The sequence below is a fragment of the Anomaloglossus baeobatrachus genome, chromosome 4 (genome assembly GCF_048569485.1).
Source record: "Anomaloglossus baeobatrachus isolate aAnoBae1 chromosome 4, aAnoBae1.hap1, whole genome shotgun sequence".
NCBI lineage: Eukaryota > Metazoa > Chordata > Amphibia > Anura > Aromobatidae > Anomaloglossus > Anomaloglossus baeobatrachus.
The window spans coordinates 389,296,628-389,315,400 of NC_134356.1; the positions used below are offsets into that span (position 1 = coordinate 389,296,628).

An 18,773-nucleotide genomic window follows, 5' to 3' on the forward strand; every position below is an offset into this window, starting at 1 on the left:
ATTGTAAGATCATTTACTAAGGCGTCCCCTTCAGGGGCATCAAGGTTAAGGGTGAAGTCAGGGTCAGAGCCCTGAGCTCCCACGTCCGCCTCGTCTTCCTGAGAGTCCTCAAGCTGGGATCCAGAGCAGCGTGAGGAGGCCGGGGAAGAGTCCCAGCGAGGCCGCTTAGCCGGCCTGGCGCTGCGAATCCTGGGAGCGCCATGCGGCGCGGACCGAGAAGGGCGTGGAGGAGACAAACGAACAGGGGCCGGGGCCTGTGAAGGGCCCGGTCTGGACTGTAATGCCTCAAGTAGCTTAGATGACCATTTGTCTATAGACTGTACAATGGATTCTCTGTCCCTGCTGACTGCTCAGGGGGAGCAGGGGGATCTACATGAGCCGAGGGGCCCACAAGTGCCCGAGGCTCCGGTTGAGCAAGCGTGGCAGGAGTCGTGCATTGATCACAGTGAGGGTAGGTGGATCCCGCAGGAAACATAGCCCTACAAGAGGTACAGGCCGAGAAAAAAAAGTCTGTGCCTCAGGGGTTTTGCTCCTTGTGGACGACATGCTGTAAGCAATCGGTGTCTCTTAGGAGAGTGACCACTGAGGGTATATGGGAAAAGGGTATACAGCCTTTCCGAATATATATATATATATTATATATATATATATATATATATATATATATATATATATATATATATATATATATATATATATATATATATATATATATATATATATATATATATATATATATATATATATATATATATATATATATATATATATATATATATATATATATATATATATATATATATATATATATATATACACATACATACATACATACATACATACATACATACATACATACATACATACATACATACATACATACATACATACATACATACATACATACATACATACATACATACATACATACATACATACATACATACATACATACATACATACATACATACATACATACATACACCGGCACCCTAGGGGGACCAGCACCGGGTGACCGGTGTGGCTTACCAACCGCTAACGAACGGTGTGTCCTCCAGATTCCCTGTCGTGGATCCCTTGGAGCTGTAGAGCTTTGCAGCCGAGTAGCATACACCGGCAGAATGCCAAAAATGGCCGCCGGAGCTCTCAGTGGGGGCGTGGAGCCATGGGCGGCGCCGGCAAAAAACGGAAATCTGGAGGTCCCATAGTGGTCCATGAGAGGGGGTGGGGGGGGGGGGGGGGGGGGAACATGCAAAGATGCTCCAGCCCTCAAAGCCGACGTGATGTCGGTAATCCCGCCCCTATCCCTGACAGGCAGGCCCGGGGGCGGGATTTTTCACGGCTAGGCCGCGGCAAAGCCGGGGACTAAATTTAAGGCCGTGCCCAACAAGCAGGCGCGGTGGGCGCGGAAGTCCGCTGAAAAAACATTGGACGGAACTACCGCGGGGCTACCGGGGAGAAGGCTCCCTGTACAGTCCCCACATGGGGATACAGAGCACCTTAAAGTTGCAGGGCCCGGTCCCTGGGGGTGACGAAGCTCCGGTCCGGCAGGTTCCACCAGGGGCTGCGGATGGAGCACGGTCCCAGCACGTGGATGACCGTTCAGGCTCCCACTTCTCCCAGAGCCGCATAAGGGATGGTGAAGGAGACAGCATGTGGCTCCAGCCTCTGTACCCACAATGTGTACCTCAACCTTAACAACACCGCCGACATAGTGGGGTGAGAAGGTAGCATGCCGGGGACCCCATAGGGGTCCTCTTTTCTTCCATCCGTCATAACTATGTATGAGAATGCATGAGTGGATGTGTGCCTCCTTCCACACAAAGCATAAAACTGAGGAGCCCGTGGTCCACGGGAGGGTGTATAGGCAGAGGGGAGGGGTTACACTTTTTTAAAAGTGTAATACTTTGTGTGGCCTCCAGAGGCAGAAGCTATACACCCCAATTGTCTGGGTCTCCCAATGGAGCGACAAAGAAATACTATTATTATATATTACTTTTGAATGACACCATTAAATCTGCCACATTGTGTACTGGAAAACAGGAAGAAAAATTCCAAGTGCGAGGGTGAAAAAAAAAAAAAAAAAAAAAAAAACAAAAGAGGAATAGCGCTTTTTTTTATTTTCCGAGACCCTTAGTCTAGGAACGCACTTTCCGTTTTAGCTGCTTTTTTGGTACGTTTTGAGAAGCACCTTTTTTCTGCCAAAATGCATCCGTTTTGATTTTCCAGCAAAGTCAATGGAAAAAAGAGAATTTTGTTACCGTAAATTCTTTTTCTTATAGTTCCGACATGGGAGACCCAGACCATGGGTGTATAGCTTCTGCCTCCGGAGGACACACAAAGTAACTACTCTCTAACGTGTAGCTCCTCCCTCCTAGCATATACACCCCCTGGTTGCCAGTCCTAGCCAGTTTAGTGCAAAAGCTGAAGGAGGACATCCACCCACAAGTAGAGACAGAGCAAAACCCGGAACAACCGGAACCTCTGTCTACAACAACAGCCGGTGATAACACACGGAACACGAAACCTGCCGACAGGCAACAGGGAGGGTGCTGGGTCTCCCATGTCGGAACTATAAGAAAAAGAATTTACGGTAAGTAACAAAATTCTCTTTTTCTTCATCGTTCCTTATGGGAGACCCAGACCATGGGACGTTCTAAAGCAGTCCATGGGTGGGAATAAACAGAAAACTGAGAAGTAGGCGAAACCTAACTTCACAAATGGGCGACAGCCGCCTGAAGGATGCGTCTGCCCAAGCTCGCATCTGCCGAAGCAAGAGCATGCACTTGGTAGTGCTTCGAAAAGGTATGCAGACTAGTCCAAGTGGCAGTCTGACAGACCTACTGAGCCGTAGCCTGGGCCTGAAAGCCTAAGAGGGACCGACAGCTCTGATCAAATGTGCCTTGATCCCCGGCGGGAGAGGCACTTGAGTACACTGGTAGGTATCGGAAAAAGGCCGACCTAAACCAACGAGCCAGGGTCGGCTTAAATGCCGAGAGGCCCTTACGCTGACCAGCAGTCAGCACAAAGAAGAGGTGCACCGCCTAAGAAAAAGGGGTGCGAGTCACATAGATCCGGAGCGCCCGCACCAGATCCAGAGTATGCAACGCCCTTTCAAAGCGATAAACAGGAGCCGGACAAAAGGAAGGCAGGAAAAATGCCCCGGTTAAGGTGGAAGCAGCAACCACCTTAGGGAGAAAGTCCGGAGTCGGACGGAGAACCACCTTGTCTTGATGAAGGAGGACTCCGAAGAGAGTGCGGCCACAACAGAGACTCCCTTGAGGGAAGTTATGGCCACTAGAAAGACCACTTTCTGTGAAAGACTAAACAAAGAAACCTCCCTAAGAGGCTCAAAGGGGGGTTTCCGGAAACCGTGAGGACCGAATTAAGGTCCCAGGGCTCCAAAGGCCGCCGGTAAGGCGGAATAATGTGAGATGCGCCCTGCATGAAGGAGCGCACCTGGACCAGCCGGGCGATACGCCGCTGGCACAACGCTGACAGAGCCGAGACCTGTCCCTTAAGGGAATTGAGGGATAGTCCTAGCTGCAGACCGGACTGTAGAAGGGACAGGAGGGTCGGCAAGGCCAAAAGGCCAAAGGATACTTCCGAGCTCGAGTCATAGTGGAGATGACTTCAGGAATACCAGACGTCGTCAAGATCCATGACTCAAACGCCACGCCGTCAATCTGAGAACCGCAGGTTCTGGCGGAAAGACGGACCTCGTGAGAGAAGGTCTGGACAGTCCGGGAGATGCTATGGCATCTCTACGGACAGACGGAGCAGGTCAGGGTACCTAGCTTGCCTGGGTCAGTCTGGAGTAACGAGAATGACCCGACGGCCCTCCTTACTGATCTTGCGCAGGACTCTGGGCAAGAACTAGAGAGTGAAACACTTAAGACAGACGAAGCTGGGACCAAACTTGAACCAGTGCGTCTGCCGCAAAAACCTGAGGATCGTGGAGACCACGGTTTGACGGCTGAGACAATCTGCCTCCCAGTTTCCCACGTCTGAGATGTGGGCTGCGGATATGGTGGACTAGGAGTCCTCCGTCCACTGAAGAATGCGATGAACCTCCAACATTGTCAGGCGGCTGAGTGTCCCACCCTAGAGGTTGATGTAGGCAAACGCTGGAGCGTTGTCTGACTGGACTCGAATGTGACTGGCCGCCAACGGATGGCGAAAGACTTAGAGAGCTAGAAACACAGCTCTGATTTCCAGCACGTTGATCCAGAGGGCTAATTCGGACAGAGTCCAAGTGCCCTGCGCTCCATGGTGGAGATATACTGCTCCCCAGCCGGATAGACTAGCATCTTGGTGAGGATCACCCGGGACGGAGCCAGGAAGGAGCGTCCCTGAGACAGAGGGGCCGAAGCCACCACTGAAACGAGCCCCTGGTTTGTGGCGAAGCCACCACCCCGTGGAAGGAGGAAGTCCGCTTGTTCCAACAGCGGAAAATATCCAGCCGCAGAGGACGCAGATGGAACTGGGCAAGGGAATCGCTTCCATTGACACCACCATCTGATCCAGCACCTGTATAAGGTGCCTGATGGAACGACGTCGACCGCCAGCGGAGGGACTGCTGTTTGACTAAGGGCAGCTTCACAAGTGCCGACAGAGTCTCGAATTGCGTCCCTGGGAATATGAACTTCTGGGTCGAAGTCAGAGTGGGCTTGGACAGAATGGCAACCCACTCGAATTGGTTAGAGTGGCGAAAGGGAGCGAGGCACTCCGCTAACAGTTTGCACTGGATGAAGCCCAAACTAGAAGGCTGTCCAGGACAAAAGGATCACTGCCAACCCCTAGAGGTGCAGGACCGCAATCACAGCTGCCTCGCCTTTGAGAATACTCGAGGGGCCGTGGCTAACCCCAAGGGAAGAGCCACGAATTGGACCACTCTGAATGCAAAACGTAGCCAACGCTGGCGTGAAACTGCGATTGGCACATGCAGATAGGCATCTCTGATGTCGATGGATGCTAGGGAATCTCCTTGGGTCATTGATTGATCGCAGAGACTCCATGCGACAGTGCCGCACCTGAACATGCTTGAGAAGCTTGAGATCCAGGTCGGAAGGCATCGCCCTCTTCGGGTACTAGGAATAGATTTAAGCAGAAATCTCAGAACCGTTCCCAGTCGGGAACCGGTACAATTACTCCAGTGGCCTGCAAGAATGCCACAGCCTGTGAGAAGGCGCGGCCTTGGAGCAGGAAGGAGTTGCAGAAAAAATCTGTTTGGCGGGCTGGATAGAATTCTATCCTGTAGCCATGGGAGATGGTATCTCGCACCCACTGATCGGAGACGTGTTAAAACCATACGTCGCCAAGTGGGAGAGCCTGCCACCGACCAAGGACGTTGCTGGCGTGGCCAGATAGCCAGGAGGAGGCTGACTTAGTGGCAGCATCTCCTGCGGTCTTCTCGTGCGCCATTTGGAGCCACCACCCCGCTTGGCTGAGCCAGTGGACGAGGCCGAGGGCTTAGAGAACGATCAGATGGAGGAACGAAAAGAACGAAACCTCGACTGATTCGTGTCCTGGACAGGTTTCCTGGTTTAGGTTTGTGGCATGGAAGAACTCTTCCCGCCAAGAGCTTCCTTAATAATTTCATCCAGTTGTTCCCGAATAGTCTGGTCCGAGCAAAAGGGAGGCCAGCAAGGAACTTCTTTAGAAGCATCCGCCGTCCATTTCCGAAGCCACAAGAGCTTGCGGATAGCGAGGAAATTAGCAGAGGCCACCGCAGTGCAGTGAGAGTCTCCAGCATGGCAGACATGGCATAGGATGAAAAGACTGAAGTCTGGTAACCATTTCGGGCAAAGAGTCCCTGTGAGGGAATGCATCTCCTCCAGAGAAGCAGAGATGGCTTTAAAAACCGTACTGCTGCAAGAGCTGGGGAGAACGAGGCCCTTGCCGCCTCCATACAGATTTGGCCAGAAGGACAACCTGGCGGACAGCAAAGCCATAAGTGAATGAGCCCGCTCTTTGACCACCTCTGGTGGAAAGGGAAAACTGCCATCAGAACCACGCTTTGGGAAGCGTTTGCCAGAGCAGACCCTGGGCTCGGTTACAGTGGCCTGAAAACTGGAGTGGTTAAGGAACACACTCCTTGTTCTCTTAGGCAAGGTAAACTGGTGCCTTTTTGCCAGAGAGGGTTGTTCCTCTGATACTGGCGGATTCCAGTACAGAATTAATGTACAGTGGGATAGGGGGGTGCGGTGGGCACACTTTGTGTGTAGAGAGGAGCATATATGTGTTGTGCTTCTCTGGTCCCACCGGTTCAGTGGGTTTTTTATTGCCTGCACTCCGCACCCTGTTGTCAGCCACTGATACAACTATCCGGGCTGAAATACTAGACACCGGAGGGACCACCCTTGGTGAATGAGCCCACTCCTTGACCACCTGTGGTGGAAGGGAGCAAAGTCATCAGAACTACGCTTTGGGAGCGTCTGTCAGGACAGGCTCTGGGCATGGTCCAGTGGGCGGAAAACTGGAGTGGTTAAGGAACACACTTCTTGTTCTCCGTAAGGTATACTGATGCCTTTCTGCCAGAGGGGGATACACCCCTGATACAGGCGGATTGAGGTCCAGTACAAATATAATGGACGCAATCAAATCATTAGCATCTGCATCACCTTTGGACAGATCAATGGCACATTAAGTAGCGTCCGAGCCCCCAGAAAAGACATCCTCCTTGTCCCGTGAGACAGCTCGTAAATCAGAGCTGCGGGACGGGGAGGACAGGGGACCCTGCGTCTCCATTTTAGGAGGACGGGGACTGAGACCAGAGGAGAAATCCTCTGAGAGCTTGCTGAGCAAGCCGTAGCAGCAGAAGCGCCCTGAAGGGGGCTAATGCATGCTCAGCACCACCGGAGCAGCTGGAGGGACCACTGATGAGCCTCCAGGCTGAGGGATCACTGTGTTTATGTGCTCAGTACAGTCTACATGCAGTGCATATTAAGAACAGTCTTGCAGCCTTGCTCTGATGTGAGACATGCTGCAGAAGTGGGGGCTCTGTGAGGGAATGCATCTCCAGAATGACCCCCAACAGAGAATATAAACAGAGAACATAAGCAGCTGCACAACTGGAGGTTGTGGCTGCCAGACCGTTTTACATACATTTCTGTGCCCTCCAGTCCCCCAGCCCAGGCCCCCATTTGTCACAATGTGGGATCTCTATGCCTATACAGACAGTGAGAACGCTGAGAAAATGGCGACCGGAGCGAGGAGAGGGGGCGGGGCCTACTCTGAGAGCGGGCAAATGATGTAGACAGGGGAGGGAATCTCTCCTCAGTGAGGAGTATCCGTTCCCTGTGCAGCACAGCCGCTGGGCGGAGCCACACTGTCCCTCTGCATAACTAATATGCAGGGGCAGTGAAACCGAAACTAGGCCTCAGGCGAAGCCGGGGCCTAGATTTAAACGTGCGGCCAGCGTGCAGGCACCATCGGCGCGGTTCTCCAGTGAAAACTGGAGAACCGGCCGGAAATGTTACCACAAACATAACACACTCCCCCCAATAAATGAAGTACAAGGGACCCCTGGAAAGACCACTTTCTGTGGTAAAGACGTCTCAATACTTAGCTTTTGAGACGCAGGGCCATGTCCCTGGGGGGAGGGTTAAACGCTCCGTCCGGCAGGATCCTGAACAGGGCTGCGGATGGAGACCGGTCTCCTGCAAAGCAGTGAGAACCGTGTAGGCTCCCACTTCAAGCCAGAGCCCTAGGGGATGGTGAAGGAGAGCGGCATGTGAAGGCTCCAGCCTTGTAAAGTCAACCTTAACAGCACCGCCGACACAGTGGGGTGAGAAGGGACATGCCGGGAGTCCAGATTGGACCCGCTTTTCTTCCAAATCTTTGAAATCCAAAACAATCAAAAATCAGAGAATGCATGTGTGTGTGTACCTCCTGAACACAAAGCATTGAAACTGGCTAGGACTGGCTACCAGGGGGTGTATATGCTAGGAGGGAGGAGCTACACGTTTGAGTGTAGTTACTTTGTGTGTCCTCCGGAGGCAGAAGCTATACACCCATGGTCTGGGTCTCCCATAAGGAACGATGAAGAAATGTTGATTTTCAGACCGCACTTTGCGTTTCAAAAAGCTGCGTTTAATTTGCATATTTTGTGGCAAAAACCATGCATTCAAAGAAGGAGCATGTCAGTTTTTGCCATTTTAGGTCAGTTTTGCCAACATGGAAGTCAATGAGAAATGGCAAAAACCAAGATTCCAGCAAATTACTGCGTTTTACCTGCTTTTTTTCAGTGCAAAAAACATGCGTTTTGGACATCAAAATAATGATTTCATATGTGCTTTTACACACACACGACAAATTTTATTTAAAAAAAATATGTATTTATTGCTATTTTAGTGATAAGATGTATATTACCGCTATATTTTTATGAAATATATCTATCTATTTTCATTATTTTTTCCATTAATATAGATATGATCTTTTTTTTCTCTTTTTTTCATTATGTTTGACTGTTTAATCTTTATTTAGCAGTGTCTTGATGTTCAAAACGCATCTGTCAAAATGCAGGTGAAAAAGCAGGTAAAAAGCGCTGAAAACGCATCTAAAATGCGGTAAATACGCATGCGTTTTCAGCGCTAAAGTTCTGAAAAAGGCAACTTTGGTCAAATCAATTAAGCCCAAAAGATGCGTTTAGAACTGCAACTAGGAGAACGCAAAGTGGGGTCCTAGCCTTAGCGTTCTCATTTTTTGGATCTGGGGCTCAGTGAGGGCTTATTTTTTGGGTCTTGAGATGACATTTTTAAATTCTAACATTTTTGCATAGATGTGATGTTTTGATTTCCAGTTATTGCATTTTAATGCAATGTTGAGACAACCAAACAAAAAGACACAATTCTGGTGGTTTCATTTTTTTTAATTGCTATGCCCTTTATGAACATATAAAGAAAATTAATTAATTTGATTAGATTGGTATCGCCACCTTCAGAAATGCATTTATTTTATATGGGGCAAATAGGGGGGGGGGTGATTTGAACATTTCGGTTTTATTGATTTTATTAGACCCCTTAGGGGACTTTATGCCTGCACTGTCCGATTGCTTCTAGTGTTCAGCATGAGTGCAGGCGCTCTGCCAGCATTGACAGGAAGCATTTCATGACAGTGACAAGTGTCATCAGCTGACCCTCCAGCTGTCATGACAACTCACTGGTGCCCGTAATTGCATCATGGGGCCGCCGAATGGCGCGATCCTGACCAGAGCTTGTTAGATCATGCTGTCAAACTGACAGTGCGCTCTAACTAGTTAACAGGCACAGGTGGCTCTCTGATCCACCCATGACTGTTAGCTGCACATCTGCTGATCAGATCAAGGATAAATGTGACCTAGAATGTATAGGTGTGTCCTATGTCGTAAAGGTGTTAAATACACCTTCGCACCTGTTATTTTTCCCTCTGTCTGCACCCCACCTCTGACTGTTCTGGCATCATAGGAGGAAGAGAAGGGCAGAGATAGAAAACAAGTATGTGGGAAGGTATATTTAAAATGATTATCCCTGCAATGATGCACGAGGGCCTGCACTTGGTGAGAACAGTCATGTGCTAACAGTTCATTTAACGCTGCTCATTCTACAGTATAAACTAAGGGGTACTTCTCACATAGCGAGATCGCTGCTGAGTCACGGTTTTTGTGACGCAGCAGTGACCTCATTAGCGATCTCGCTTTGTGTGACACTGAGCAGTGATCTGGCCCCTGCTGTGAGATCGCTGCTCGTTACACACTGTTCTGGTTCATTTTTTGGACGTTGCTCTCCCGCTGTGAAGCACACATCACTGTGTGACAGCGAGAGAGCAACGATCTGAATGTGCAAAAAGCAGGGAGCCGGCGTCTGGCAGCCTGCGGTAAGCTGTAACCAAGGTAAATATCGGGTAACCAAGCGAAGGGCTTTGCTTGGTTACCCGATATTTACCTTGGTTACTAGCATCCGCCGCTCTCAGGCTGCCAGTGCCGGCTCCCCGCTCCCTGCACACGTAGCCGGAGTACACATCGGGTAAATAAGCAAAGCGGTTTGCTTATTAACCCGATGTGTACCCTGGCTAGGAGTGCAGAGAGCCAGCGCTAAGCGGTGTGCGCTGGTAACAAAGGTAAATATCGTGTAAACAAGCGAAGTGCTTTGCTTGGTTACCCGATATTTACCTTAGTTACCAAGTGCAGCGTCGCTTCCACGCGTCGCTGCAGGCTGGTCACCGGTGAGATCTGCCTGATTGACAGCTCACCAGCGACCATGTAGCGACGCACCAGCGATCCTGACCAGGTCAGATCGCTGGAGCGTCGCTAAAGTGTGACGGTACCCTTACCCCTACAATGGAGCAGTATGTATGATCAACCGCTCCATTAAACTCTTCCTTGTCACAGCTATTTAATCAATTATCTACTGGATAGGTTATAATTTATGTAAAATGGAATACCTCTTTAAAAATGTTATTACAGACTTATTGATAACCTATCAGATAAGTTGGGGGTTAAACACCCAGCAGCATGAACTGTAAATCGCTGATCAATACGAGTGCCTAGGGAAATCCAACCACATGGATCTGATATTGATAACTTTCCCTAACTGTATGTCATGAATATATAAGTCCTGAACAAGCCCTTTAAGTGAAAGCAGGAATGGATCGCAAAGGAAGAAGCATAAAGAGAAACTTCTGGACAATTTTTGGATAATTACGGGTTTCTGTTTAAAAATCCTGCATGGAATCTAACCATAGACTTTTACAAACAGCTGCAATACATATCTGTGGAACCACACACTTGGCATCAGAGCACATATAGAAAACCACGGCTGAAACTATCTATTAGTATCTATACTAAACAAATATAAACACAACACTTGTTTTTGCAACCAATTTTTCATGAGCTAAAGGCCCTGTCACACACAGAGATAAATGCGGCAGATCTGTGGTTGCAGTGAAATTGTGGACAATCAGTGCCAGGTTTGCGGCTGTGTATAAATGGAACAATATGTCCATGATTTCACTGCAACCACAGATCTGCCAAAGATTTATCTCTGTGTGTGATGGGGCCTTTAGCTCAAAGATCGGAGACAACTTTTTTTTTTGTAAGCAAAACACCTTTTTTGCTCAAATATTCACAAAATTGTCTAAATGTGTGTTAGTGAGCCCTTCTCCTTAGCCAGCATAATAGATCCATCTTACATATCAAAATGCAGATTAGACAGCAAGATTTTTGCACAGGTGTGCCTTAGGCTGGCCACAATAAAAGGCCACTGAAAAATGTGCAGTTTTATCACACAGCACAATGCTACAGATGTCGCAAGTTTTAAGGGAGCGTGTAATTGGCATGCTGACTGCAGGAATGTCCACCAGAGCTGTGGCACGTGAATTTAATGTTCATTTCTCTACTATAAGCAGTCCCCAAAGGCGTTTCAGAGAATTTGGCAGCACATCCAACTGGCCACACAACCGCAGACCACGTGTAATTACACCAGCCCAAGACCTCAACATCCAGCATCCTCACCTCCAAGATCGTCTCGGATCAGCCTCCCCGGACAGCTGCTGCAATAATGGGTTTGCATAACCAAAGAATTTCTTCATAAACAGTCACAAACCATCTCAGGGAAGTTCATCTGCTGCTCGTCCTCATCATCAGTGTGTCCACCTGACTGAAATTCATGGTCGTAACGGACTTGAGTAAGGAAATGGTTGCATTCAATGGCATCTAGCACGTTCTCTTCATGGATGAATCCCAGTTTTCCTTGTAAAGGGTAGATGGCAGACTGGCAAATGGTGGTCACACCAGATACCGACTTGAGTTTCTGACCCCCACACCCCGGGCGTCTCAATACTGTAAAACCCATAAAGCCTTTAATTGTGATCAGCCTAAGGCACACCTGTGCAATAATCATACTGTCTAATCAGGACCTTGGTATGTTACACCTATGAGGTGGATGGATTTTCTCAATAAACAGCTCACAAAACAGATTTAGACAATTTGTGAATTATATTTGAGACAAATAGTTCAGCACATGAAAAATGGAAGCAAAACCAAAAGTGTAGAGGTAATATTTAAATACAGTGCTTTCAACACAATACTCACCGGCTGTAAAGTACCTACCCTTGCAGAGGTTTCCCCAAACAAAGGTCTGTTGTCCAGACCACCGGTTCCATAGGTCCTAGTGGTATAGTCGTCCATCACAAACGGTGTGTCTTCTTCAGTCATTAACTTAGTGTTTTAGTGTATTAAAGCATACACCTGACACCTTCAGAACATGGTAAAGAGGGAGAGGCTGGCTCATGAAGTGCACCAACAGGACGCACCGGAGATTCACTACTGGGCTGAGAGCAATGTCTGGAATGTTCACTTCATGGCGATTGGTCTGAAAACACAGAAAGAGCTGAAGTGAAGAGCTGTGCAATGAAAGGTGTGACGAGCGAGCGAATGTGCGGGCAGATAAGGAGCACTCCACAGATAACTGCGGGAACAGATAACAGATTTCACCATAATGCCCCAAAGCAGCACACAGAAGGTCTGTCCAGAAGAACACGTCCAACTTTACGCCTATACTAATGAGAATCGGACATTTTTGCCTATCCGTTAGCAATATTTGAAACTTGTATGTGGCAAGTTATTTGCTCCCGATACATTTGTATTGCAGAAGCCTGAGAATGTTGGGTGACAAAGTGACAGGAAAGAACTGCCAGTTAGGACCCCAGAAAGCTACTGCAAATAAAAAAAAATTAATTATATATATATATATATATATATATATATATATATATATATATATATATATATATATACACATATAAGTGCTAACATGCTATTCAATGCCCAGCATCATCAGCGTGTACCGGTAAGCTAGCTTACAGAGTTGCTTATTAGTTTCCTGTATTCTATTGATTTATGAAATAAGTGTTCATCGTACTGTTTAGATGCACAGCACAGATGGGTTTGTGCAGATAAAGGCATAATGAGGAAGGTTTCTGCCAGACAAATTTACTGGAATAAGTGAGCAGTTGTTAAATACTATTATGATGCAGCAAACAGGTATTTGAAGCGGCTGATGACTCTAGAGTCCCACGAAACACAAGGTGTAGGATCCTCCAAAATCAATGGATAGAGCTGGTAGCTCCTTTACAGTCCCTGAAGGTAAGAAAATGATCTTGGCAAAGTATAAAGTGTCTTAACTCACAATTTATTTTCTACCATGGTATTAAAGACAGTGCCATCTGTAGCAAAACCATCTTCATGCATGACAATGCACCATCTCAAGCTGCAGATAAAACCCCTGAATCATTGGCTTCAATGGGCATAAAAGGAGATAAACTCATGGTGTGGCCACCATCTTCCCCTGACCTCAACCCTATAGAGAACCTTTGGAGTATCCTCAAGCAAAATATCTATGAGGGTTCACATGCAACCAGCAGCTCTGGGGCGATATTCTGACATCCTGCAAAGAAATTCAAGCAGAAACTATGCAAAAACTCACAAGTTCAAAGGATGCAAGAATTGTGAAAAATGTGATATGAAAGAAAAAGTGTCCTATGTTATGTATCTTGGCCTGTTAAAACGTTTTAGATTGGAAAAAGCTTTTGATTTCAGTAAAATGTGAGGTCTAAAGGCCCTATTACACAAAACGACGTATCTAACGATATATCGCCGGGGTCACGGATTTTGTGACGCACATCCGGCATAGTTAGCAACGCCGTTGCGTGTGACACCAACGAACGGCCGTTAATGATTAAAAATACTCACCTTATCGTTGACACGTCGTTCATTTTCATAAAATCGTTGATTGTTGAGGACGCAGGTCGCTCGTCGTTCCCGAGGCAGCACACATCGCTACGTGTGATACCTCAGGAACGACGAACTACAGCTTACCTGCGGCCGCCGGCATTGAGGAAGGAAGGAGGTGGGCGGGATGTTACGGCCGCTCATCTCCACCCTTCCGCTTCTATTGGGCGGCCGCTTAGTGATGCCGCTGTGACGCCAAACGAACCGCCCCCTTAGAAAGGAGGTGGTTCACCGACCACAGCGATGTCGTTAGGCAGGTATGTGTGATGGCTCCTAACGATTTTGTGCACCACGGGCAGCGATGTGCCCGTGACGCACAACCGACCGGGGCAGGTGCTTTCGCTAGCGATATCGCTGCGTGTAAAGCTCCCTTTAATGCTGCAAATTCAATTTTGTTGCTGATGAAACAAAATGCAGAGAACACAGGGGCGAACTCTCAGTTATGGCCGGCAGGTGGCGGATCTCAGGTATATGGATAGCAATACAATACTTCCATATGTAAGAAGAAGGTCTTCATCTTCTAACTACAGTTATCAGAATACTATTCAACAAAAAAAAAAGGAAATTGGTGAACAGCCCAAATTGTATAAGGTGCATTGTAACATCAAGTCCTAGTAGTGAACTCCCTCACTGTGGTGACACCCAGAGCCCCAGCATCAGTATAATGACAAAGGTCTCCAGTACACCATTATACGGGGGCTCCCATTTCATATTCTTGCACCAAGTACTCCCAGCACACCATCACATAGAGCTCACCACTATCGGGCAGGGTCACCCCATCTCCAGCTTAGCACTACATTTGTCTCCTGAACCCCAAGGCCTGCTCTTCTGTGTGGGGCTACTCACATAAATCACCATCTGGAGACCTCTCTTCATAACCATTTGCTAGAACTGGTGCTACTCCACAAGCCGGCAGACAACCATGAGCCACACATCACGGGCCCCCGAGCCAGAGGTTGTGGGTCCCTGATCCACATGAACTGTAACTATAGGTTCCTGGTCCTCAGTTCTGGCGTTTTATCTGAAGAGGGTGATGGCTGATCTCCAGTTGTGTGTGGGCCCATAGTTGGGTTATCACAGAACGTCGTGAGCCTCCTCAGTTGGATTGACGTATCTGCACAGTCATTGGGGCAGCTTTTACCAGAGGTCTAGGCCAGGCTCCAGTCACTATGAGGATTCTCCGATGCCGGGAGCAGTGGGCCTATGACCTCAAGTGTGCGATTTCCACACGTGGTCACATGCCAACTAGATAGCACAGCCTGGGTCAATGCAAGTGTACTGAGTGGGGACATACAGTCCAGTCGGAAAGTGGCCAGAAGTATGTAAATCGCACACTTCAGGTCACTCACCCACCGCTTCCGGTACCGGAGAATCCTCCACAGTGACTGCAGACTCCAAAAGGTTGGAGAACCCCTTTAACATTGGCACAATAGGGGAGACCTGGGGAGCCCCATACGCCGCATTATCACAGCCTAATCGTACCTCTGCACTGCCATGGCTCACACACACTTTACAGATGGTGATGCGGTCAGGACATTACACCGATCAATATGTCCCCGTGGTGCAGCAGCGGGGAGGTGTACGTCCGCGGCTCAGAGACCAGTTATATGGATCCGTCCGGGGGCCGCTCCCTTCCGGGGTGGTAGTCTCTGGGGGAGCGTGCTGGGGTCTACAGGGGGCTATCAGGGATTGCAGACCCATGAGACTCCTCATGTACAAGGAGCCCCGGGACAGAAGCCATACTGTTAACCATTTCCTTACTGCACAGGATAGAAACCCTACATTGAGATGGTGAGCCCCCATGGGGACAGCGATGAGGAGGTCTGGAAAACTATGGGGAATAAGATGGTGCTAAACAAGCATGAAGAGAAAAAAGAAAAACCAAAAAACTTTTTAACCACTTCATTACCATACAGCATATAAATCATAGCCAGACTTGTTAACCATGTCACTGCCACACAGGCCTAAACCTATTCCCCCCTCGTCATCTGGCCGGTGGTGGTAATGAAACCATCAATTTACCTGTTCACTATTCAGTACACATGCCCCTCGCCCCCCAGGTCTATGCACAGTACAGCCACACGTCACCTTTAGCATCCCGACTGTAAGTACCGTGCCTCCGGGAGACGCCAACCCCAACTTTAGCACATAGTTACCGGGACAACCGTGCCCGGCACAGCGTTCTCAGAGCAGCCGGTGTTATGGGTCTGCGCATGCGTACTTGTATGTGGCTCCTCCTTTAGCTGCTAATTCTATGTCTGGCGGCCGCACGGACACGCCCCCTACGTCACTTGCCCGGCAGTGCCCCGCTAGACGTGCTGTTTGTTTATGTTTAGCAGAGCAGACACGCTATTGGCCGATGCTGGGGACGCGCCCCCGATAGCTGATCGCTCATTGGCTCCTCTGCTCATTATGGCGCGTGAAATGGCTCATAATCCCAGCACAATATAACGCTGTGAAGCTACGGGCACCGGGCATAGTAATGCTGCCGTGTAACGCTATGGGCGGTCAGGGCAGGGTGCGCCGTGCTTATAGGCAGGCCCCATGGCCATAGCTGAATAGTACCGGGCCCTGGAGCCTAGGGGGCCTAAAGGAAAAGATCAATGCTATCAAAGACGTGCAATAATGGGGCTCAGGAGCTACCAGTAACATCTTACTGCCCAAAATGGCTCACTGGTGGACACAGACAGACTAGAGACCCTGGGGAAGAACAATAGATGGGCCCTTTGCAGCCCAAGAGCTCCTCATAATGCACAATTCCAGCTGCTCTGGAGGTATTGATGGGCCCCCTGACCTCTTAGGCCCCCTGACCTCTTAGGCCCCCTGACCTCTGGGGCCCCTGTGCGGCTGCACAGTCTGCACCAATGATATGTCCGCCCTTTTATTAAACCCTTCCTGGCATTGGATGCACTGGTACGTCCTGCGGGAGAACGTTCACTATGTCTAAAGGGGCTGTGATTAGATGAAGTTGGCTTTCTTCCCCAACAGCAGCCATTTTTGTCTCGGTTGTAGCCTATTCCCAATTGGTAGAAGGACCTGTGGACATGACTAGCTTGCGTAGTGGCCGGCTTCATTGGTGGGTGTGGTGGTTTCCCCCCGTCCACTATACTCATGCAGGGGGGCATCGTCCCCCCTTCACCCCTCCCTATCTTGGGGTCTTACCCCTAGATCCCCGCTTCTATTATAATCAACTCCGTGCCCACGTGGACTTAGAGGAATAATGTATCTTCCTGGTATCAGCTATGTTGGCAGAGGCCACGCTCACTTCTGGTCACATGGACATGACGTCAACATAGGTCCTTCTGTCCACTGGGATTTATACGTTACAATTTTGCCTCAAAGCCCAGGAGTCTGTCACCGCCCTCCCACATTAGCAATTGATGGTCAAATACGATCAGCCAACCACAGCAGTAAAGCACATCACACATGAAAATGCTTTTTACATTACTGTGAAGTGCTGATTGGTGCTGTCTGTGTCAGCACCAATCACTATGAGGACCCCCAGTCACGCAGTGGTAGTCCCACCTTCCGCGATTGGTCAGTCTGTGCAGATCGACCAATAGCAGCCAAATTAGGACATTCAAGATACTGTCACTGCTCAATGGTGCATTTTCTCCTGTTATACTTGTGAAAATAAAAAACATTTGGGCTGAAACACCATTTTTGTGGGAAAAATGTGATTTTTATTTTCAATGCTCAACATTATAAAATTCTGTGACGCACCTTTGGCTTTAAGGTGCTCATCACGCAACTAGATAAGTTCCTTTAGAGGCCTAGTTTACAAAGTGGGGTCACTTGTTGAGAGGGGGCTGGACAGTTGTGACGCCCCGGACTAGTCGGGTCATCCCAGGTAGTCACACACACAACACCACACCCCCCTTCCGATTAGGTAACACCAGTCAACTTAAAAACCTCGATACCACCCTCCAGGTTTGATGTCCATACCAGTGGGCGGAGCCAGGTGGTTGGCTCCGCCCACCGAGGAGTTCACAGGCCTGGAGGCGGGAAACACAGTAGTCAAGTTGAGTGCAGAGTAGTTTTGACAGTGAAGGAGAGAGGTTGAGTCCAGAGGCAGACCTGCGCTCAGGCCTGCCATAGACTACTCCGGTGGCTGGGTCGGAGCCCAGTCACCATTGGCAAGGAGGCAGACGGTGGTGGCCGCCTGCAGGAGACCGGGAATACGACCGGTGGAACTGTAAGGGACCGGGACAGGGTTGTGGCCCGCCGGAACCGAACCAGGGAGCCACCTGGATACCGGAGCACCAGGCAGGGTACTCAGACCCAGTACAAAGCCCTGAACCGACAGAGCCGAGTCGAATCAACTGATTGCGGACTGGACTTAAGGACCTATCCCACACAAGTCCCTTTAGAAGACAACAGCCCAACCATACAGGGTAAAGCCACCGCCAAGGCATAGAGACCCAAAGGGCCAGCGTCTGCGGGCAAACGGGCCCCTACGGCATATGCAAGTCGGGGAGCGGACTACCGGTGTCTAGGCATAGGAGTCAAACATTTACACACAGAGGTGCAGGAGAAAGGCGGAAACCACCAACCTACTCTGGGAGAAGCTGCAGCCGACTGCGGGCCCCGTTCATCACTCCGTTTGGTTTACCAGAGACTCCAGTGTCTTATGTCAGAGTGAGTATACCAGTGCCATCAGGCACCGCATCGCTCTGCACCACAACACTTCACCCTGCACCCCGGCCCTTGCCTACCGGGCCCCGGGACCAACAACCCCTACCCACGGAGGGGTCAACACCTAGCTGCGCCATTACATCACTCCCGGGAGCCCCACACCTTCACCGCAGCAGTGGTGTCCACAATCACCACAACCCGTGGGTGGCGTCACGAACTATCATCCCAAACCAAACACCCAAATCCCCGCATGTAGCGCCAACTCCCTTTCAGAGCGACGTGACCCCCGGGTCCGTGAGAGGCTCGAGCCACCACCCGCAGTACGAGCGCCCGCGGGGCGGTACACAGTGTGTGGACGCTGGTATTCGCG

At 49.3% G+C, this 18,773-nt stretch overlaps 1 protein-coding gene across 1 annotated transcript in view; it reads right to left on the reverse strand.

Moving 5' to 3' along the window:
* Positions 1–16,001, reverse strand: part of TMEM243 (transmembrane protein 243) — a 41,528-nt gene extending 25,527 nt beyond the window's left edge. The window contains exons 1-2 of the mRNA XM_075345236.1: positions 15,857–16,001; positions 12,089–12,350 (exon numbers count right to left, since the gene is read on the reverse strand). Of these exons, the coding sequence (XP_075201351.1) occupies positions 12,089–12,193 (105 nt within the window). The 5' untranslated portion in view covers positions 12,194–12,350; positions 15,857–16,001. The remainder of the gene's footprint in view (positions 1–12,088; positions 12,351–15,856) is intronic.
* Between the last annotated feature and the right edge of the window lie 2,772 nt (positions 16,002–18,773).